General features: G+C 64.4%; 3 protein-coding genes across 5 annotated transcripts in view; 2 read left to right on the forward strand and 1 right to left on the reverse strand.

Annotated features, from left to right (window-relative positions):
- The first annotated feature begins 559 nt into the window (after positions 1-559).
- On the forward strand, positions 560-9,237 carry GMPPB (GDP-mannose pyrophosphorylase B). Its single transcript, XM_075005093.1, has 9 exons — positions 560-726; positions 4,156-4,236; positions 4,330-4,378; positions 4,589-4,731; positions 5,400-5,558; positions 5,941-6,019; positions 6,296-6,423; positions 8,400-8,582; positions 8,858-9,237. Exons 1-9 carry the CDS (start codon positions 598-600, stop codon positions 8,987-8,989), a joined length of 1,083 nt encoding a protein of 360 aa, XP_074861194.1. The 5' UTR covers positions 560-597; the 3' UTR covers positions 8,990-9,237.
- A 188-nt stretch (positions 9,238-9,425) lies between these two features.
- Positions 9,426-21,250, reverse strand: part of RNF123 (ring finger protein 123) — a 63,413-nt gene continuing 51,588 nt past the window's right edge. For all 3 annotated transcript variants that reach the window (XM_075005287.1, XM_075005285.1, XM_075005286.1), the window contains exons 36-39: positions 13,138-13,280; positions 10,804-10,898; positions 10,200-10,285; positions 9,426-9,950 (exon numbers count right to left, since the gene is read on the reverse strand). In XM_075005287.1, coding sequence (XP_074861388.1) covers positions 9,851-9,950; positions 10,200-10,285; positions 10,804-10,898; positions 13,138-13,280 — 424 coding nt within the window. In that variant the 3' untranslated portion in view covers positions 9,426-9,850. The remainder of the gene's footprint in view (positions 9,951-10,199; positions 10,286-10,803; positions 10,899-13,137; positions 13,281-21,250) is intronic.
- AMIGO3 (adhesion molecule with Ig like domain 3) lies at positions 16,514-20,347 on the forward strand. Its single transcript, XM_075005288.1, has one exon. It carries the CDS (start codon positions 17,347-17,349, stop codon positions 18,877-18,879), a length of 1,533 nt encoding a protein of 510 aa, XP_074861389.1. The 5' UTR covers positions 16,514-17,346; the 3' UTR covers positions 18,880-20,347.

Genomic DNA, 21,250 nt, shown 5'->3' on the forward strand with positions numbered 1-21,250 from the left:
CCGCCGGCCGGGGCGTAAGGCGGCACCGGTACTGGCCTCTTCCTTACGGCTGAGTCTTGCCCGGGGGCAGGATGCTGCTCCGTGCCCCCCGTGCCGGGCTAGGGACCCACCCAGCCCCCCCGTGCCACCCCCGTGCCGGCCTAGGGACCTTCCCCCCCGCCCCCCGTGCCACCCCCGTGCCGGCCTAGGGACCTTCCCCCCCGCCCCCCGTGCCACCCCCGTGCCGGGCTAGGGTCCCGCCCCGCCTCCGGCTCGCTCGCTCTCTCAGCTGCGCGGGGCGGGGCGGGACCAATGCGCGGGGGCGGAGCTTGGGCGTCCGGACGTGACTCTGCCGCGCGAAAGAGTCATCTGCGCGCCGGGCCTCGTCCGTGACGCTGGCGGTTACTATGGCAACGCCGCTGCGGGTGTGCGGGGGACATGTCAGCGGAGGGGATTGGCCAGAGCGGCCCGGACGGGGCTGAGGCCGGGAGGGCGCGCGGGGCGGTTCTGGGCGGGGCCGGGCGGAGTGGGGGGCGGGGCGGGGCCGGGCCGGGGCAGTTCTGGGCGGGGCCGGGCGGGCCCGGCTGGCGGCCTGACGTGGCGGCGGCGGCGGCGGCCATGAAGGCGCTGATCCTGGTGGGCGGCTACGGGACCCGGCTGCGGCCGCTGACGCTCAGTGTCCCGAAGCCGCTGGTGGAGTTCTGCAACAAGCCCATCCTGCTGCACCAGCTCGAGGCGCTGCGCCGGGTACCGCCCCCGGGGCCCCCCCTGGGCCGGGACCCCCCGTCCACTACCGCCCCCGGGGCCCCCTCCCGGCCGGGACCCCCCCCTGGGCCGGGGCCCCCCCTGGGCTGGGACCCCCTCCACTACCTCCCCCGGGACCCCCCCTGGGCCGGGACCCCACGTCCACTACCGCCCCCGGGACCCCCTCCCGGCCGGCACCCCCCCCTGGGCCGGGACCCCCCGTCCACTACCTCCCACGGGACCCCCTCCCGGCCGGGACCCCCCTCTACCACCGCCCCTGGGACCCCCCCTGGGCCGGGATCCCCCTCTACCACCGCCCCGGGACCCCCCCTGGGCCGGGATCCCCCGTCCACTACCGCCCCCGGGGCCCCCCCCCCCTGGGCCGGGACCCCCCCCTGGGCCGGGATCCCCCGTCCACTACCGCCCCCGGGGCCCCCCCTGGGCCGGGACCCCACGTCCACTACCGCCCCCGGGGCCCCCCCCCCCTGGGCCGGGATCCCCCGTCCACTACCGCCCCCGGGACCCCCTCCCGGCCGGGACCCCCCCCTGGGCCGGGACCCCACGTCCACTACCGCCCCCGGGGCCCCCCCCCCTGGGCCGGGACCCCCCCCTGGGCCGGGATCCCCCGTCCACTACCGCCCCCGGGACCCCCTCCCGGCCGGGGCCCCCCCTGGGCCGGGATCCCCCGTCCACTACCGCCCCCGGGACCCCCCCCCTGGGCCGGGACCCCCCCCGGGCCGGGATCCCCCGTCCACTACCGCCCCCGGGACCCCCTCCCGGCCGGGGCCCCCCCTGGGCTGGGATCCCCCCCTCTACCACCGCCCCTGGGACCCCCCGGCCGGGACCCCCCCCTGGGCTGGGACCCCCCTCCACTACCTCCCCCGGGACCCCCCCTGGGCCGGGACCCCCCTTCACTGCCGCCCCCGGCACCCCCCCCTGGGCCGGGACCCCCCGTCCACTACCTCCCACGGGACCCCCTCCCGGCCGGGACCCCCCTCTACCACCGCCCCCGGGACCCCCCCTGGGCCGGGACCCCCCTCTACCACCGCCCCTGGGACCCCCCCCTGGGCCGGGATCCCCCTCCACTTCTCCCCCGGGACCCCCTCCCGGCTGGGACCCCCCTCTATTACCGCCCCCGGGACCCCCTCCCGACCGGGACCCCCCCTGGGCTGGGATCCCCCTTCACTACCGCCCCCGGCACCTCTCCCGGGCCGGGACCCCCCTCTACTACCGCCCCCGGGACTGCCCCCCCCGGACTGGGACCCCCACCGCCCCCTGGACCTCCCGGCCGGGACCCCTTTCCACTACCGCCCCCGGCACCGCCCCTGGGCCGGGACCCCCCTCTACTACCGCCCCCAGGACCCTCTCCCGGCTGGGACCCCCCTCTACTACCGCCCCCGGGACCCCCTCCTGGCCGGGACGCCCCTCGACTACCGCCCCTGGGACCCCCCCTCTACTACTGTCCACGGGACCCCCCTCGACTACCGGCCCCGGGACTCCCCCTCTACTACTGTCCACGGGGACACCCCCCCCCCGGCCGGGCCCCCCCTGTACTACCGCCCCCAGGACCCCCTGGACTGTGACCCCCACTCCCTGGCCGGGACCCCCGTCTACTACTGCCGAGCCGGGATCCCTCTCCACTACTGTCCCCGGGACCGCCCCCCCCCGCAGCCAGCATCCCCCTCCCCTTCCCCACCCGGGACCCTCTCTCCCCGGCCGGGACCCCCCTGTATTACCGTCGGGCTGGGATCCCCTTCTACTACTGCCCCCGGGACCCCCCTCCCCGGCCGGGACCTCCCTCCACTACCGCCCCTGGGATCCCCTGGGCCGGGACCCCACCTCTATTACCGCCAGGCTGGGACCCCCCGGCTGGGATCCTTCTCCACTACCACCCCCGGGACCCTCTGGCTGGGACCCCCCGGCCAGGACCCCCCTCCACTACCACCGGGCCGGGACACCCCACCGCCCCAGGGACCCCCCCCATTACCGCCTGGCCGGGACCACCGCACCGCCCCTGGGGACTCCCCCCTTCCACTACCGCCAGGCTGGGACCCCCCATCCCCTGGACTGGGATCCCCCTTCCACTACCGCCAGGCCGGGATCCCCCCACCTCCCCCATTCCCCCCATCCGGGACCCCCCACCCCCTGGGCCAAGATCCCCCCTCCATTACCACTGGGTCGGGCCCCCTCCCCCCAGGACCCCACGCCGCCCCCCACTATCACCGGGCCGGGATCCCCCCACTGCTCCCTCCCCCCTGGGCTCCTCCCCTAGGCCAGGACACCCCACAGCCCTGGGACCCCCCCCAACTGCCCCCTCCCTCCCCAGACCCCCCACTACTGCCAGGATCTCTCCACCACTGCCCCCCTGGGACCCCTGGACTAGGCCCCCCATTGCTGCCTTACATGGGCCCAGTCCCCAACAGCCAGCCCCTCCCCTCCCGGGCCAGGACCCTTCCACCACCATCCCCCACCCTGGTCTGGGCCCCCTTGTCACTGCCCCGGCCCCCTCTGCATTCCCCCCTCCCCCAGACTGGGACCCCCACCATCCCCCCCAGCCGGGACCCCAACTGCTGGGCCCCCTTCCCACTGCCCCCCTGAATCCCCCCCTGGCTGGGCCCCCCACTACCACCACCCCCTAGATCCCTTCCAGGCCCCCCATCACCACCCCTCTAGGCTCCACCCCTTCCAGATTGGGGCCTCAACCACCAGGCCTCCTCCACCACCGGCCCCCCTGGATCCTCACTGGGCCCCCCTACAACTGCCCCTCCTGTCACCCCCCCCACCAGCAGGGCCCCCTATCACTGCCACTACCCCCCCGGGCTTCCCCTCAGGCTGGGTCCCCTACTGCCACCCCACTCAGGCCGGGTCCCCCCATCACCACTCCTCTGGGTTGGGCCCCACCTTACCACCTCCCCCCCCGGCCACCTGTGCCGGGTCCCTCCCATCACCGTCCTCCTGGGCCAGGACCCCCCTCACCAACTGCCTCTCCAACAGCCCATCTTGCTGTACGAGCGCAAGGTGCTGCACCAGGTACTCCCCCTGGGTCCCCCTACTACCCCCAGGGCTGGAACACACTCACCAGCTACCCCCCAACAGCCCATCCTGCTGCACCAGTTCGAGGCGCTGTGCCAGGAACAACTGACGGCTGGGCCTGGCCCTCCAACCTGCCTCCCGGGCTGGGCCCCCCATCTCCCCAGGATGACTCCCCCACTCCTAGGGTGGCCCTTAACAGCCCCCACCACAACCGTACTCCACCCCCAGTGCCTGGCCCCTCAATAGCCCCTGACCCCCCCGGCCCCAAAGCCTGTCACCTACCTACCCCCGGCCCCACAACTGCCCTCCCACCGCGTGGCTCGTCCTGCCCTGCAATAGCCTCCCACACCCCCTCCCTGTCCTGCGTGCTGTCCTCAGGCTCTCCCCCCTTCCCCTTAGGCAGGCGTCGATCATGTGATCCTGGCTGTCAGCTACATGTCGGAGGTGCTGGAGGGGGCGATGCGGGAGCAGGAGCAGCGGGTGAGGCTGGGGCAGGGGTGGGGTGAAGCACATGGGGGGAACATGTGGTCACTGGCCCGCCGACTGCTACTGACTGGTCTGTTGCCTTCTCAGCTGGGCATCCGCATCTCCCTGTCCCATGAGAAGGAGCCCTTGGGCACAGGTGAGTCTACCCGTGCTGTGTGCAGAGATGGGGCCTGGCCACTTGCTCGTGGTCCCCATAGGGGCGGCGTGGGGCTTCCCTTCCCAGCACTGTGGCTGCTTGCACGAAAGTGAGCCAAGTGGCCGACTCAGTGCAGGGCCTGCTGGCAGCTGTCGTATTCAGTGGGTGGCCTTGCCTGCTAGCTTTTCCTGAGCTGTGTTCCTTCCACAGCGGGACCCCTGGCGCTGGCCCGGGAGCTGCTGACCGAGAGCTCGGAGCCTTTCTTCGTCCTTAATAGCGACGTGATCTGCGACTTCCCCTTCACGGACATGCTACGTTTCCACAAGCACCACGGCAAGGAAGGCTCCATTGTGGTGAGTGCCGGACTGCCTCAGGGTGGGTTGAAACCGGTCTGGCTCCTGCCACAACTTGCTGATGGCGTAGTGGGCTGCACTGGCTGTGTGCCTGTGCCCAGGAGTGCTTTCAGTGTGTACCGGGGGGAGGCTACGCTTCCTCCCTGTGCTCTCTAAGGCCCCATCCCCAACCGATCTGCAAGCTGCTGCCCCACTGGAGTCAGAGCAGGGTGTCTGAAGGCAGCCCAAGCCCCCCGACAGCAGGTTCAGGGCCTGGGGTCCCCACAGTTGTCTAGGCTCCCTGGCTGGCTTTTACCAGGGCCCAGCTCTGGTTTCAGCCTGAATAGTCAGGAGAGGCTAAGGCCCTTCGCGGTTCCCCACTGCAAAGAGGCTGGTGCTGCCATCTGGGGCTTTGTTGTGCAGTGTGGGAGGTAATCAGCTGCCCTGGTGTGAAGCGCAGCCTGTTACTGCCATGGGCTCCGAGATGCCCCCTTTCCCTCCTCCACTCAGGTTTAAGGCCATCTGTGTACAGCAGGCAGGAGTGGGACTCCTGGGCAAGTCCTTTCCTCGTGCCTCAGTTTCCTCTTTCTGTAGAGGAGGCCACAGTCTTGGCCCATTTCCTGGACAGTGTAATGACTGGCCTGGCAGAGCCTACCTGGGGGGTGTCTTGCAGTGACTGTACCTTGCAGGTGACAAAGGTGGAGGAACCCTCCAAGTACGGGGTGGTGGTGTGTGAGGCGGAGACAGGACGCATCCACCGCTTTGTGGAGAAACCCCAGGTGTTTGTCTCCAATAAGATCAATGCTGGCATGTACATCTTCAACCCCAGCCTGCTGCGCAGAATCCAGGTAGGGAGCTGGCCAGCTGTGGAGGGGTGGGAGGGAGAACTGCATGTGTCTTGGTCCTCTCTCCGCTGGCTTCCCCAGGTTGGTGTGTATACATAGCAGAGAGCAGGTGGAGGCAGGTGCTGGAGTCTCCCAGGAGACCGAGGAGGCTGTGGATGGGGTGGAGTCCCAGCAGTTGGGATAGTGGGACAGATCAGGTGGTACTTGGAGAGGGGCTGAGACCAGGTCTGGCCAGGGCCCAAAGCAGGGAGCAGCACTCATGAGCTTTAGGTTTCACAGCTAGGTGCTGGCAGGGCGTTGTGGGAACTGGGGAGTTGTGCACTCAGGGCTAACAGGAGCACTGGGCTGGAGCTGTCCCTGACTGGCCCCGTGTGTGTGTCTGCAGCTGCGGCCCACCTCCATAGAGAAGGAGATCTTCCCGGTGATGGCTCAGGATGGGGAGCTCTATGCCATGGAGCTGCAGGGTAAGGGACCCACTGAGATGCCTCCCAGCCCCAGAGTGAAGAAGTCACCCCCGCCCCACACTCTGCTCTGCCTGGCAGGAGGCAGGTCTGCCCCTCTCTGCTGCAGCACAGAGACACCTTCCCATCCCATGTCTCTGTGGCTCTTGTGCTGGTGGGTATGAGAGCTGCCTCCTCTGGGCCCAGGCAGGGGATGGGGGAACTCTTGTGCCTGTTGCAGGGGATGGGCCTGGCCCTGTGTCCTCCCTGCAGCTTGTGACCGCTGCTCTGTCCCTACAGGCTTCTGGATGGACATTGGGCAGCCCAAGGACTTTCTCACAGGCATGTGCATGTTCCTGCAGTCGCTGCGAGTCCAGCACCCCGAGAAGCTGCACGCGGGCCCTGGCTTCGTTGGGAACGTGCTGGTGGTGAGTGCCTGTGCCCAGTGGGCATGGGGTGTCGGGGTGCCTGTAGAGCCATCTCCCAGATGACCTGCTGGGGTGGGCTTGCATTATGGCCTCTGGGAGCTGAGCCAGCTCAGGTGGTTCTTGGGGGTTGGGCGCCTGCTGAGCTCTGCTGCTGTGGGCCAGGCGTGTTGCACCCCAGCTGCTATGTGGCACTGGCCTCCCACCTGTGCAGCCCAGGAGGGCCCCAGCAGGCCTGCTACAGGCCTTCCCAGATGGGGAATGAGGGTTGCCTGGGCTTTGCTTGAGAGAGCTGAGTCAAGGGCCTTCCTGTCCTGACAGTAGCTTGAGTGAGGCTTATCCAAAGGGCTTTCCAGTCTCAGGAAAGGGCCTGGCTGTAGTTCTCTCCCTTACGCAGTGCCTGCGACCCAGGCTGCAGGGAGGCCGTGGAAAGAGCAGAATGGCCACGCTGGCTCAGACCAGTGTCGTGTCCTCCACGTTGGCGAGCAGAATAGGGCCGTCATGGAGTGTCCATCCCCTCTGGTGCAGTCTCGGCTTTTGGCAGGCACAGGCCAGGCCAGGACCACCTGGAGTGGGGGTGGCCTCGCTGACCATCTTGCCTAATGGGCTAATCCTCCAGGAACTGATCTCATTCTGTTGGGACCTAGTTCTGGCCTTGCCAGGGGCTCTTGTGAGTGAGTTCCCTGGGCTGTCTGCAGGAATTTCACTACAGTGACTGTCAGTCTGTGGGAGTGGAAGCACTTCCCCTTTCCCAGACTCCAGGCTGTTAAGGAAGAGGTTAAATTTGGCCTGCAGGACCCCACCTACCTCACCCCATCACTGGTATCCACATGTGCCACCACCACTGGTTCCTTCCTAGCACCACTGCAACCTCTGCACTGGCTGGGAATTCACCTGGCTGCTCTCACAAACCAAGCTGTGCTGCTAGTTGAAGCCCGTTACTCTTCCCTGTCTCCTGCTGATGAGGGGCCTTCCCCAGAGAGTGGTCCTGCGTGTGAGGGGCATCACCTGAAGGAGGGTCCCAGTTGAGGGTTGGTTGCCTTTGGCTCCAGCTTGATGCCCTCGTTCCCTGAGCCCATCCACCTCTTCAGAGGGCTGGGCTCTGCTGTGTCCCCAACCGTCTGTCTCCCTTAGCTCTGCTGGCGGTGGTGGCACCATGCTGGGCTCTGAGGGAAGGAGCTGCTTGCAGCTGCAGGCCCATGGGCCAGGCCATCACCCTTGACGGCAGTGAGGAGGTGGAGGTCCCCCTCCCTCCTCCTGCAGGTGGGTTTCTGCCTGCAGACTTTCAGACCTGGGAGCCCTGGGGAGGGAGGGTGGCTGGTTCTTGGACTAGAAAGTGGGCCTCGTTCCCGCTCGCCTTAGCCCCCCCTGTGCTGAGCAGCTCTGCCCTTGGGTTAAGGGTTCACGCCGAAAGCCTCTCAGCGGGGCTCAGCGTGCAGCAAGCACCCGCCAGGCGGGTCACTCCCTCACTTTTGTGGCCTCACATGCGGTAGAGCACAGCCCAAGGCCTGTGTGGTTACTGGGGTCCCAGCCAAGCACCACAGCTTCCCTCACAGTCTGCATGGCCTGAGCCCAGGCAGGTGCAATGGTCTGTAACAGGCCACAGCCCAGAAGGAATGTGGCTGGGTGCAGCTAGGCCTGTGCCAACACCAGGCATGGGGTGTGGAGCCAGGCTGAGCCAGGCTTTCCTGCTGGGCTGTCTGCAGCTGGCCTGGGAAACAGGAGGCTGGGTCTCTCTCTCTCTCATCCTTGCTGTGCGACCAAGTGCTGAGGTGTGCAGCATTCAGCAGGGATGCTGGCGGTCTCCTCCCTGCTGCGGGACAGGCCCTGGCAGCAGCTTTCTGTGCTCCGGTGTCTGCTCTGTTCTCAAAGGGCAGCTCCTCCAGCCAGCCCTGTGTCCCAAGGCGCACACCTGGAGCAGCAGGGCTGGGGGCAGGGCAAGTCACTGCTCCCCCACCCAGCTCTCCCTTCCTTTCCAGGACCCCAGTGCTACAATTGGTGAGAACTGCACAATTGGCCCCAACGTCACCATTGGTGCTGGGGTAGTGGTGGAGGACGGGGTGCGGATCAAGCGCTGCACCATCCTGAGAGGTTCCCGCATCCGCTCCCACTCATGGCTGGAGTCCTGCATTGTGGGCTGGCGGTCGGCTGTGGGCCAGTGGGTGAGTTCTGCGGCTGGTGCTCCCAGGGCTGGCGGGGCTGTGGCCATTCTCTGCTGGGGCTTGGTGGCTGGCTGGGGACGAGTAGGGCAGAGCCCTGCCCTCTGTCTACAAGAGAGGCTGGAGAAGCCCAAGCCCTGGGCAGCTGTCAGAGGGCCAGGCTGCTCCCCTCCTCAGAGTGGGGTGGGAGCTTAAGGCTGCAGCAGGATCCTGTCCCAGCCCCTCTTGCCCAGGGTGGCAGGGAGCAGGGGCCAGGCTGACAGGTGGCTGTTGGACAGGTGCGGATGGAGAACGTGACAGTGCTGGGCGAGGACGTGATCGTGAATGATGAGCTGTACCTCAACGGGGCCAACGTGCTGCCGCACAAGTCCATTGCCGAGTCAGTGCCTGAGCCCCGCATCATCATGTAGCACCTGCTGGTGTCAGGCCAGCTGCATGGCAAGGCCTGGGGCTGAGCCTGCTGCTGGGCACAGGGAACCAGCTCTGCTGGCCCAGCATTGCTGCAAGGGCTGGCCAGGGTGAGACTCTCAGCAGAGGTGGGTGCTGGGGGCAGCCGGGGCCTGCTGCTGTCTGCTGGAACATGGAGGCTGAGTGGAGGGAAAGCAAGGCCCAGGGCGAGGTGGATGGGGCCTCACCCAATACAAGGACTGTCAACATGCCAGCCGCTCCCTTTGCCTTCTTGCTGTAGTGATCCTCTCCCTGCTCTGCTCCTTCCCCGGCAGCAGGGTGGACTGGCCCAGCTGGCTCCCTGCAACCCCCTCTCCATCCCAGTCACGCCCCCACTGCCAGGCTGCTGTGTGACACCCCCTGGCACTGGTCATCAGGGCACGCAGCAGCTGCCACCACTTAAGGAAGAATAATTTAATGCCTCCCTGCTGGGAAGTGGACACCCCCGACCCCTCGGGGTTGTTCACAGCACACAGATGCACAGCAATGAGCAATCCCCACAAGGCTGGGCAAACCACCCCCCACCAGCCCACAGGGACCCCCCACCTCTGCTGCCTGATGCCACCTACCACTGCCTCCAGGCTGAGGGGGAGGGAGATGCAGGCCCGGTCTCAGTCTAGCTTAGCACAGAAGCAGCAGCTCTTCCCTGTGGGGACACAGCTCAGCACTCAGCCCCAGGCACAACACACAATCACACAGGAACAAAGGCCAGTCTCCTGGGGGCACCTGCTGGCATCAGCTGCCCAGCACCCTCAAGCCCTCACTGCAAGGGAAAGGAAACCGCCACCCAGGGCTGCCCCCACGGGAGGCTGGCCCAGCCCCAGCTAGGAGCTGGCGGGCTTGGTGAAGTCGTCCACGCCTGCGATGGTGGCCTTGCAGAAGAAGCAGTCCTTGCTGTTCATCAGGTGCTGGTTGATGCAGGCTCTGAAAAGACAATACTTGTGCCATGAGGGAGCAGCCCAGGCACAAGTCTTCCCTTGAGGCCAGAAGCCCCAGGCTGTGCCCAGCTTGCCCTGCGTGGCTGAACAAGCCTCCCAGCCCCTGGAAGCTGGTCCAAGAGCCAGGTCCCTGGGCTCCAGCCCCTCTGTGCCTGCCTGGGAGCAGCCTGAGGGGAGTGCTGCAAAGCTGAGGGCCCCGCAGGGAGCGAAGGGGCAGACGCTCCTGCTTACTCACTTGCAGGACTTGTGAGAGCACGGCCTGAAGATGGCTGAGATGGGGTGTGCATAGCAGATGGGGCACAGGTCCTCCTCACTGGTGGGCTGCAAAGACAAGCACCTAGCTTCAGTTAGCAGCACCTGGGCCACACGGGGCAGCCGCCTGCCAGTGTATAGGAGCTACCCCCCTCTCCTCCCCCCCCCGAGCCGGAGCACCCGCCAGTGCCTTGTGCTGTAGCCAGGCAGGAGGCTTGCGGCCTGCGCTGGGCCCTAGGGCCAGGGCTGTGTGACACAGGGCTTTCACAGGCCAACTGCTGCCTGCCTGGCACCCCCCCCCCCCCCGAGTGTCTCAGCCACCCCTCATTCTTACAGGGCAGCAGGCCCCATGCTGTGTGCGCAGCATCCCGCAGAGACATGGGTGCCGTTAGCATTCAGAGGGTGCTGGGTGCGCCGCCACCTGGCCTGTGCAGTGTGGGGCCAAGCCCACATCATGCGTTCTCAAGGGGAGGCGCTGCCCGGTGATGGGTGCACCTGCCCAGCTGAGCAGAGGTTTCCCTCCCCTGCCCCACAAGGGCATTGGCTGCTCAGGGCTGGGCTGTGCAAAGGCTGGGGCAGGGACTCACCAGTGTGGCCGCAGCTGCCTGCTTTGACTCCTCACTCAGGTGGCTCAGCATCCGCTCCACCTTGGCCAGTTCTGCCAGGCTGATGTAGTCGGTGTCTGCGGAGAGATGGCTGAGCTGAGTGGGGGGGCAGCATGAGTGGCCCCGTGGGTTGGGACTTGGATGCACTGGCTGATGATGCCAGGAACCCCCCCGCTGGGGAGCATCTCCAGCCTGGTACGCTGCAGTGGTACTGGCTGGACAGCACCCTGCCTTGGCTCTACGAGCTGCAGCGTCCCCAAAGGCAGGCTCAGGACAAACCAGCAAGAGCAGTCAAAAGCCCTGAGGCCAACAGAGCAAAGCGAGCAGCGCAGCCGCCAGCTGCTGAGCCATCCTCAGCTGGCCCCCGGAGCGCCAGCCAGCGCCTGTGACTGCCCTGAGCCATCCTCAGCTGGCCCCCAGAGCGCCAGCCAGCGCCTTGTGCTGCCTTTGAGCTGTCCTCCACTGGGCAGCCGAGCACCAGCCAGACCCCGTGGTGCCTCTGATGGAGGGGGATTTTCTGTAAGATTTTTGTGGAGCTGGGGTGCTCCGTTTCCTGCCTATTTTGGCAGGCTGCTGGGTGCAGGTGTGGGATTGGGGCTCGTGTGCTCCTGGGGCCACCAGCAGGAGTGGTATGAATGAGCTGGGATGCAGCACGAGGAAAGACTGGCCTGAGGCTGAGCCAGTCTCAAAGGCAAATGTGAGGAGTCAACAGCAAAGGCAGTCCTAGGACACAGCCTCCTGGTGCCAACAGCCCCAAGGAAGCTGGATTCCCCCTGCAGGACCCATCTGCAGGACACAGGCCTGTAGGAGTGAGGGGGTTAGGAATTGGCAGGAGACAGGGCACTAGCCTGGAAATTCAGCAAGGAGCTGGCCAGAAAGGCTGAACCACAGGGCTTTTGGCAGATGGGGCTTGGGCTGAGTGGTACCACCTTTCTGGTCCCCACCCCCCTTCAACTCCTGGTAGCCAGGTGATGCAGGAAAGGGCCCCTGGCTTGGAACAGGCTTCTGGTGTCACTGAAGAAAGCCGGGAGCCCTGGAGAAGCTAGTACCAGCCTCTGGCAGGGCTCTGGCTGGGAGGGGCTTGTGTCAGGGAGCTGCCCCTAGAACCAGGGACCCCTGGTTCCATGGCCCAGACAGGGAGGCCATAGGCCTACTCCAGTGGTACTTTGCAGGGCCTGGCCCTCCCAGCAGACCAGGCCCTGTGACTCTATGCTACAGCTCACCAGGGATCCCTGAGCATTCCCATGCCCTGTCTTTAGAGCCAAGGATCTGCCCCTTCGCTGCCATCCCTCCCTTTCAGCTGCCAGAACTACGAGAAGGCTGGGGGTACTGTATCCAAGGTGGGAGGAAAGGGGTTGCCTTCTAAGGTAGGGCAGGGCAGCTGGCAGACACTGGCTCGCCTCTCACCTGCAGGTGCCTGGGACAAGCAGCCTCCGAGGGGGAGGTCTGTGCTGAGGCCTGAGTGCCCCCCACACTCCCGCTGCCTGTGGGGGTACATGGCCCTAGCTGTGCTGCAGGCAGCTGGGCTTCGCTCTTGTCAGCTGAGATGGTGCCTGTGGCCACTAAAGGCCAACTGCAGCCAGAGCTCTCCCCCAGCTCCCTGTCTGCAACCCGCTCTGGCCAGCAGCAGCTCACCCTTGCGCTCTTTGAGCCCAAGGAGGGGCACACATCACCTGCTGGCTACAGGCTGCCCCGGGAGCCTCCAAGGCAATCTCTAGCACGGTAACCCTCACGTTACATGGGGGTTGCGTTCGTGCAACCTCCGCACAACTCACATTATCCCGCCTGTTGAGGGGAGGTGGGACCCCAGCTGCCCCCAGCTTCCTGGCTCCCAGAGTGGCAGGGAGTTGGGAACCGGGGGCAGCCAGGGTCCTATCTCCCTGTGGCTCACAGAGCAGGGAAACTAACCAGGGCAGCAGCTTCCTGGCTCCAGCCAGTGGAGGGGAGCAGGAACCAGGGACAGCCTGGCTCCTCGCCACTCCTTGGAGCCAAGAAGCTGACCAAGGCTGCTGCCCTGGTTAGTTTCCCCACTCTGCAAGCCACTCCAGGAACCGGGAAACCACTCCTGTCAGGGGCAGCAGCTGTGTTAACCTGAGACATGAGCAACTTGGTTGCATGCATCTTGAGAGTTTACTGTATGCTGGATTAAACCAGCCCTGTGTTGCTCCCTAGCCTCCCCGCAGGGCTGGATTCAGGGCTCACCCCAGACACGGGTCAGGTGGCCTGGCTGTCTGGGAAGAGGATGGAGCTGGGCCAGCATGACTCTCTTGCGGGGTGGGGGTGGGTGTCCTTGCCTGGTGCAGTGCAGACACTTACAGCTGCGCAGGGAGAAGTGTTTCTTGTCTGCAGACGGAGGTGGGGCCGCCAGCACCGACGGCTCCATGTGGCCCAGCAGGTACTGGATGGAGCGCAGCTGGAAGCAGGGGTCTGCCAGGAGCACGGCCGTCGCCCGCTTGCTCCTGTGAATACACACAGAAGGTCAGGGAGACACAGGCAGGGTGCTGGGAAGCAGCCTGTGCATGCTCGATTCTAGGGAAGGGCCTTGCTGACCTGGAACGCTGCACTGCAGGTCATTAGCCGGGTCTGCCCTGCCCCCAGGTCCATACCAGGGCCTGGGCCCAAGGGACTGCCTGGCTCGGACTCCATGATGGCATGGGTTTGCCCTGGCATTGAGGGCAGAGCAGCCACCAGCCCAGCTTGTCCTGCCAGGCACTCGCCACTTGGTCAGGGACCTGCCAGCAGCAGGGCCAGCACCTCACACATGCCTTAGCCCGGGAGCCAGCAGGAGGGGGAGGACTGGATGGGGGAGCAGGCAGCCCAGGAAGGACTCGTTCTGTCACCTCAGCGCACTAGTTACGAGCTTCCCTGGTGAGAAAAAAGCCTTAGGACCTGATGGAGTGCTGGCTGGAGGAAGGAGAGAGGTTAACTGCAGCCACAGAATCAGGGCCTTGGGAATCCATCTGGGGCTGTTCTGCCCCATTGCACAGGTCAGTGACTGGCTACAGAGCTTGCTGTTTCCTTTCTCCAGCAGCCAACAGGGCAGTGCCACTTGCTAAGGCCCCCGGCCCCAGCTAGCAGCCTGGGGAGTAGCAGGTGCTCAGAGGCTGGAAGGGACAGTCACTTTCACGTACACCCTGCACCAGAGCTGGAGCTTTTCAAATGCCCTTTGTGTCACCTCGTGGGGTCACCAAAGGGTGGGGTGAACAAAGCACCTCTCCAGTCCCTTTGGCACTGCAGACCCAAGCAATACCACACACACACCCTGCAGCTACCTGACTAAGCCACCTCTCCATGCTGCACCCAGGAGCCAGCTGCCCTGGGACGGGCAGAGCACCTGGCTTTCGGACACAAGTGGGTCCCAGGGTGTCCCATTCCCTGCAACCCCTGCTCCCCACTGCCAGTTCCGAAGGGGAGGCTCAGCACTTAACCTGCTCCCTGTCCAAAACCACTACCCTTCCCAGAAAAGATCTATCACTCCTGCAGATGCTCACTGCAGCTTGAATCAATACGGCAGCAGCAGCGGCAGGTGACGTCAAGTTGGACCCTGGCAGCCTCCAGCTGGGGCTCCAGGAAGGATTTGTAGAAAGGCTCTGCAGCAGGGAACAGTTCACCTCCCTAGAAGTAAATGAAGCCACCTCCCTGGCTGGCAGCCTGCCAGGGAGCTCCAGCTGAGAGGGTCCCAACCTGTTTTCCTGGGAAGGATGGAGAGGACATGGCCTGCTCTCCCTGTGCAGGAACCTGCCATGCTGCCCTCAGGCCAGCGCTAAGGCAGTTTAGAGGACCCCTTAACCTCACTGAACTGGGATGGTGGTAACACCCTTAATACCGGTGAGCCCAGGGCCCCACCCCAGCTGCTCCAGCCACCAGTGCTATTTGGCAAAGGCACTGGGCAGTGAGCAGCTGTCTCTGGCCTCCAGCACAGCCCTTTGGGCAATGGGATGCTGCCCACAGACAAACGGGGCTTGTGGGCATGGTGGTGGCCAGTACCCACGTGCGTGGCTCTGCGCGCTACTCCCCCGTTCCCGAGCGCAGGGGGACAGCTGGGGTGTGTGGGGGCTGCCCGCAAAGGGAGTGCTCTCCCCTTTCCTCAGGGGGCTGCGGGAGCGGACTGCAGCAGTCTCCGCGTGAGTGCGGAAAGGCGATGCTCTCTACTAGGGCACAGCATTAGAGCGTCAGCTCAAGGTCACGTTCAGGAGACATCGACACCTCCTCCTGGCCTGGCAGCCAGGCACTGAGCCCTTTGCAGGAGCAACTGCAAAATGGGCCTCTCCTGCCTAGCCGGTTTGAGCCTGAGCACAGGGTCGCTCTGCTGAGTTGGTGTGACCCCCAGCACAGCCCCGTCAGGGCTTCACTATGGCCACAGTGCCGGCTGCCAGGCAGCCCATCGGGGTAGCTGTGCCCATGGGCCCTGGTGACAGGCGCCTGGGCCCTGCTGCTGGGACACAAGAGAGCATCAGGGCAGAGAGGTTTGTGATGGGGAGCTCCCTGCCACGCTGGTACCCCAGGGAGGCTGTCCCTCGTTACAAGCCAGAACTAGAAAGCACCCACCCCCAGCCGTTTGCCGCCCAGCCCTGAGTAACACAGCCCAGGCTGGTGGCCCTGCACAACTGCTGCCTGCCCCCGCCAGTCTCTGCGCACACCTGGGGCCTGCTGTTGCAGAGGGATGGGGCATTCACTCGCTGGCCCCTCACCCACATTCCCCAGGCAGGAGAGAGGCAGCCCCATCACAAGCACTTTCAACTACTTGTCCCCACACCAGGAACTGCTCCTAGGTCAAAACCGCCGCACTGACTCTGCAACAGCCGCTCCACCAGCGGGACCTGACAGAGCCAGTGGGACCAGTGCTGGGGGGCACCAGGCTGGGCAGCCAAAGAGGAGAGATTCCTCTCCAACCACCTAATCAGGGAATGAGTGAGGGCAGCAAGACATGCAATTGACCAGGTAGAGCAGGGTGGTGGGTCAACAGGCCAGGCTGATTTCACCAACTTTTGATCTCTATCCTGCGCAAATTCCCACCTATTTCTCCCCTCCCCTCCCTCCCTTCAAAACAGAACCCTTCCCCCTCCACCGCGGACACATCAAGTTGCTTCCCTCGCTCTCCAGGCTCAAGGCAGATGGCGCAGCCTGGGACTCAGGGAGAACAATCCACAGTGACCAAAGGGCTGGGTTGTCATGGCCCCATCCCCCATCTCCAAGCAGTAGGGCGAGTGCTGTTCTGAAAGCCAGGCGAAAGGCTCCATGTCCTGGCACAGTGCAGAGCAGGGCTGTGGGGGCAGGGGAAGCACACACACAATGCAGGAGACTGGTCTGCACCACTAAGAAGTGGATTCAAAGGTCAGAGGCTGCTGGGAATTGCCAGAGGACTCTGCAAGGTCTGCATCCAGCCCAGGCTCTGCCAGAGGCACACACAAGCAGGCAGTATGCTGCTGTGCTGATGAGGGGAAACAGCATCCGGGGTGGGAGCAGCAGAGAGGATGTCCTGGCTGTTCCCATCCGGCCCAGAATGTGATGGGCGGCCTATGCTCACAAGCAGGGTCTGACTGGCCCAGGGTAGGGTTACCACATAAACAGGAGAACACCCCTGCAAGGGAGCGTATCTGTATCAATATCTACCACCTCACAGTGTATTAGTGGGTTTAATATCATAGTACATTAGTACACTGTGACATGGTAGATATTGAGACAGATCCTCTCTGCTGGAGGGTAGCCTCTTTTTTGAAAGTTCAAATATGGTAACCCTACTCCAAGGAGCATTTCACAACAGCACCAGGAGCCTCATTTACTGCATCACGCTGGAAGTCACCCCAGGAATGCCAGTGCCTACCTTTCAGCAGCCAATCTGGCACAAGGACACAGCCAGCGCCAGAGGAGTAGGCACACAGCTGAGGTCTGGTCCAGAGGCCACTGAAGACCTTGGGCAAGTCACGCATCACCCCATGCCTCAGTTTCCCTACCAGCAAACTGGTGGGGCACTGAATCCCTTCTCCAGGTGACAGACAAGTACTGGCCTGGCAACGCCACTGCCCAGCTGTGACTCTGGGCAAGCCCCCCTCCACAGCCCCCTGCCCCTGCCGCGCCTGGCAGGGCCCCCATGGAGCTGGGAAGCGCCCGGCACGGCTGGGCCCGGGGCCAGCATCCGGGAGCCGGGCGCCCCCTCGCGGTACGATGCGGAAACAACGAGCCATTCAGAAATTTCCTCCTGCCCCGCCCCCGCCCGCAACGGACCAATCGGCTCGTCCGTGCCCGCCAGGCCCCGCCCCCGCGCCGGCGGGTAAATAGCGGCCGCAGCAGCGGCGCGCCCCGGGAAGGGCACTGCCCGGGCACGGCCCCATGGCGCCGGCCGCCCCCCGGAGGTGCCCGCAGCCCCTGGCCGGGCCCCGCCGGGCCGCCCCCCTCGGGACTCCTGCGCGGGGCTCGGATCGCAGAGAGCGGCCAGGCGGCTGAGAACGCCCCGACGCGCTCTGCTCGGCCCGGCCCGGGGTCCCCGCCCCATGCGGCTGGGCGCCCCGGCGGGCCCCGGTCACCATGCACACGCAGGCAGGGGCCCACGCTCTCTGGAAGCGCCTGGGAGCACTGCTGGTGATCCTGGGGCTGGCTGCTCCTGGCAGCTTCTCCAGCCTGCCAGCCATCCCCCACGGCTGCCCCCACGGCTGCATATGCACCGCCGATCTCCTGAGCTGTGCCAAGCAAGGGCTCCGGCAGGTGCCAGCTGCACTGCCTCCCACAGCCACCACCTTGGACCTCAGCCACAATGACCTCTTCCAGCTCCACAGCCGCTGGCTGGCAGCCCTGCCCCGCCTCCAGGCCCTCCGCCTCAGCCACAACCGCATCACGGACCTCTCACCACAGGCACTCCACAATGCCACGGCCTTGAGACACTTGGACATGTCCTCCAACCACCTGCGCGCCGTCGAGAAGCACTACTTCGAAGCACTGCTGCGCCTCGAGGAGCTCCTGCTCTACAACAACTGGATTGTCCGGGTGGATGAACAAGCCTTCGTCCAGCTGAGCAGCTTGCAGAAGCTCTACCTAAGTTGGAATAACCTAACCCAGTTCCCCTTCAGCTCCATGCAGGGGCTTAACCACCCGAACCTGACGACCCTCGACCTCTCCACCAATAACCTGAGCAGCATCCCCATCGAGGAGGTGGCAGCCTTGCCTGCATACATCCAGAACGGCTTGTATCTGCACAACAACCCCCTGCGCTGTGACTGCGCACTCTACCAGATGCTCCTGCAGTGGCAGCAGCGGCAGCTCAGCTCTGTGCAGGATTTCCTGGAGGAACACACCTGCACAGCCTTTGCCACGATGGCTCGATCCCTGGTCAGGTTCCTTAAGTATCGCAAGATCTTTGAGAACTGCTCCCTGAGCCAGGGCTCCCCCAGTGCCCCAGACACGCACGCCACAGTGCTTGTAGGAGACACTCTGCTAATCAACTGCAACACAAGCACAGCTGACGTGTCTGCCACCTACATGTGGATCTCCCCTCGCCACGAGCCCATCGTGCACCCCGGCAACAGCAATGGCACACTGGAAGTCTACCGCAACGGCAGCCTGAAGATCACCGCAGCCAAGCCGTGGCACTCTGGGGTGTACGCGTGCCTGGCCATTGGCAAGCACCACCAGCTCAACAAGATGCACGAAGTCAACGTGACCATCCACTATCCCACGCTGGGCGGGGAGTCCTTCAGCACCAGCCTCACAACCCTCCTAGGATGCGCAGTGAGCCTCATGCTGGTCTTTGTGTACCTGTACCTCACCCCCTGCCGCTGCTGCCAGTGCAGCAAGAAAGCCGCTGCTCCTAGCCCTCCCCAGGAATGCAGCGCCCAGTCCTCCATCCTGAGCACCACGCCCCCAGCCACAGACGGGCCCAGCCGGAAGATCAGCACCAGCAGGCACGTGGTGTTCCTGGAGCCCATCAAGGAAGCACACAGCGGTAAGATCAGGCTGCCTGCCAGCGAGGACATCCCTGACGCCAAGAATCCCAAGTTCCTGCAGATCAAGTCAGACTCAGAATCTGTTAGTTCTGTCTTCTCGGATACCCCCATCATGTCTTAGGAGGTAGGCGGCCGGGGAGCAGAAATGAGGGGGTGGGGGAAGTCTCCCTGGAGACATTGTGGATGCGTGCAAGGTCACTAGCAGCCACCAACAGGCGGGGAGAAAGGGGCACCATGCCGAGCTGTGATGGGCCGTGCAGAAGAGCTCTTTTCCTCTGTGTGTTGTGCCCAAGGGGAGGATTATGATGCATTCTCCAGTGACTTCCAGGCTCCACGGTCACATTGTAAAACCACCCGGGGAAAGAGAAGAGACCCGTAGTTCCCGTGGCTGCAGGCTAATGGCTTCGGCCTCCCTCATTCACTGTGGCTGCAGGCAGGCAGGCCCCCCAACAGCAAAGCTAGCTTTTGTGAGAGCAGATACATCCTGTTCTGCAACAAGCAGACAATATGCCGCAGCAGAGGGTTCTCCTCCCCTTAGATGGCTGGCAGTGGAACAGGGACAATCTCTTCCGAGTGCCCTCCAGCTGCCGACTCAAGAAAGGCTCATCGCGTAGCTGCTGGTTCTCCTGAACTAGAACTGCTGCTTTGGCCTTCAAGGGCAGTCATGCTGCCTAATTAACATCTCTGGATTTCTCTCTCCAGAACGCCCTACTGATGGGCCAAGGCTGGGCAACCCTTTTGCCTCCCAGTTATCCCACACCCCCATTCAGGTGCCAGCATGCACAGCTGAACCCTCCGCTTCCAAGCATCCCTGGACTTCCTCGACCAGCACTGCCAGCTGTAGCGCTCTCCTAGGCGAGGCTGATGCGACCTAACCACTTTCCCTCTGGGCTTGTATAGAGAGCATCAGCTAGACGTTTGCTTGACCCAGCTTAGTGCGTTGATTGCTCTAATCACCAAGTCCCAGGCCAGCCCAGTGCACTGGGCTTCTCCAGTAAAGAGCTCTCCTCCAGCCCCGTCTTCTGTAGCTCCCAGCCCCTGCATGGCTGCACTGTAATTCTGCTAGCTGAGGACAAGCCAGCTGCGGCTCTGTGCCCAGCAGAGGGAAGAGCAGCACGCTCCATCTCCCAGAGCATGGGGTAAGGAGGACATTCTGCTGCCCTGGGCCGATGCTGCCTACTGCATACAACTAACGCTTTGCCAGCTCCTGCAGTCAGCTGGCCCTAGACGTAGGTAAGTGCTAACTAGTCTGTGCCCAGTCCCAGTGGGGCAGGAACCTTCCTGGGCCAAACCATTCAGCAAAGTGAAGCGAAGGGTGTGCGAATTGCCAGGCACAGGCAGCTGTAAGCCGCCAAGTTCAGGTTGATAAGGAAATGACTGCGCACAGCATGATACTAGTGACCCAGCCCTGCACCGCTCACCCTCCCCCAGAACCGACAGGGGTCAGTTCCTACAGGCACTGCATTCTCCTTGAGCACAGCAGACCTGCTGCTAGGCTGCCTAGGTAACAACCCAACAGTGCATCTAAACCCAGCGCTCACTGTCTCCCTACTGGCCTAGCTCCATACATTCTCTAGCACGTTGGAATAAAAAAGCCTATTTTTTTAATCTTATGTTGGTCCAAGAGTCTCTTTGCCCTGGTGTGGGGCCTGGAGTGGAGCCCACTTCAGCCCGTGCCCCCGTCCCTGGTATCTGTCAGCAGGATAGACCTCCCCTGCCCAGGACCACGGCCCACACCCGGTTAGACAGAGGTGGCTGGCATTCCTGCTGCCCTGGGCCATTCCCACAGCAGCAGCAAGCCAGATATTGCCATCAGGCAAGATTTAGGTTTGCCCCAGAGCAGCAGGGGTGTTAGTGGGCAAAACCAGAGCTGCAGCTGGCACAGGTGCCAGCCAGGGGACTGGCCCTACCGAGGGGGCAGGAGCAGGACTCTGTGCACAGGACCACTGCTGCTGGCCTGTCCTGGCAGCTTGCAGGCAGAGGCACAAGAAGCAGGAACAGCCTTCTCCTGAGAGGCTGTGAGGAGTCTAGATGGCACACCCAGGTGTCCAGCCAGCTGCACTAAAGACCCAGGCAGAGGGGCTGCAGCCAGCCACAGCCTCTGGGATGTGAACCAAGCATGCACTGGGGGCTTGCTCTGCGCTGGACACAGGCAGCCTGAGGCTGCAGGCATGAGCGCCAGTGCTGGTCTCCCCAGCACCTGACTGGCCACTAGCATATCCCACAGAGTAAGTGCACACAGCACATGCGGTCTGGCTCCAGCAAGGGCTAGCCGGGCCTGGGGGAGGAGCTATGGCTGGGAGCGGTAGGAGGGACTCCCACTGCCCCCAAAAGTCCCCCACGCAGTGTTGGCTACGCCTCTGCTCCCACGTTTGTCTCCCCATTGCCCCAAAGAGCTGGCTCTGAACGCGGCAGGCAGACAGGAGACACACCCCTGCCGGGGCACGGAGGGGAGGGAGGGGCTCTACAGTGGGTGCCTGTTGGTGTGAGGG

Source organism: Carettochelys insculpta, chromosome 11 (genome assembly GCF_033958435.1).
Source record: "Carettochelys insculpta isolate YL-2023 chromosome 11, ASM3395843v1, whole genome shotgun sequence".
NCBI lineage: Eukaryota > Metazoa > Chordata > Testudines > Carettochelyidae > Carettochelys > Carettochelys insculpta.

Bases quoted from the DNA above. Each gene is read 5' to 3' on its own strand.
- GMPPB (XM_075005093.1), top strand. From the start codon at position 598: ATGAAGGCGCTGATCCTGGTGGGCGGCTACGGGACCCGGCTGCGGCCG. The intron at 4,237-4,329 runs GTGAGGCTGGGG...TTGCCTTCTCAG, and splicing joins TGCGGGAGCAGGAGCAGCGG to CTGGGCATCCGCATCTCCCT. The intron at 5,559-5,940 runs GTAGGGAGCTGG...GTGTGTCTGCAG, and splicing joins GCCTGCTGCGCAGAATCCAG to CTGCGGCCCACCTCCATAGA.
- AMIGO3 (XM_075005288.1), top strand. From the start codon at position 17,347: ATGCACACGCAGGCAGGGGCCCACGCTCTCTGGAAGCGCCTGGGAGCA.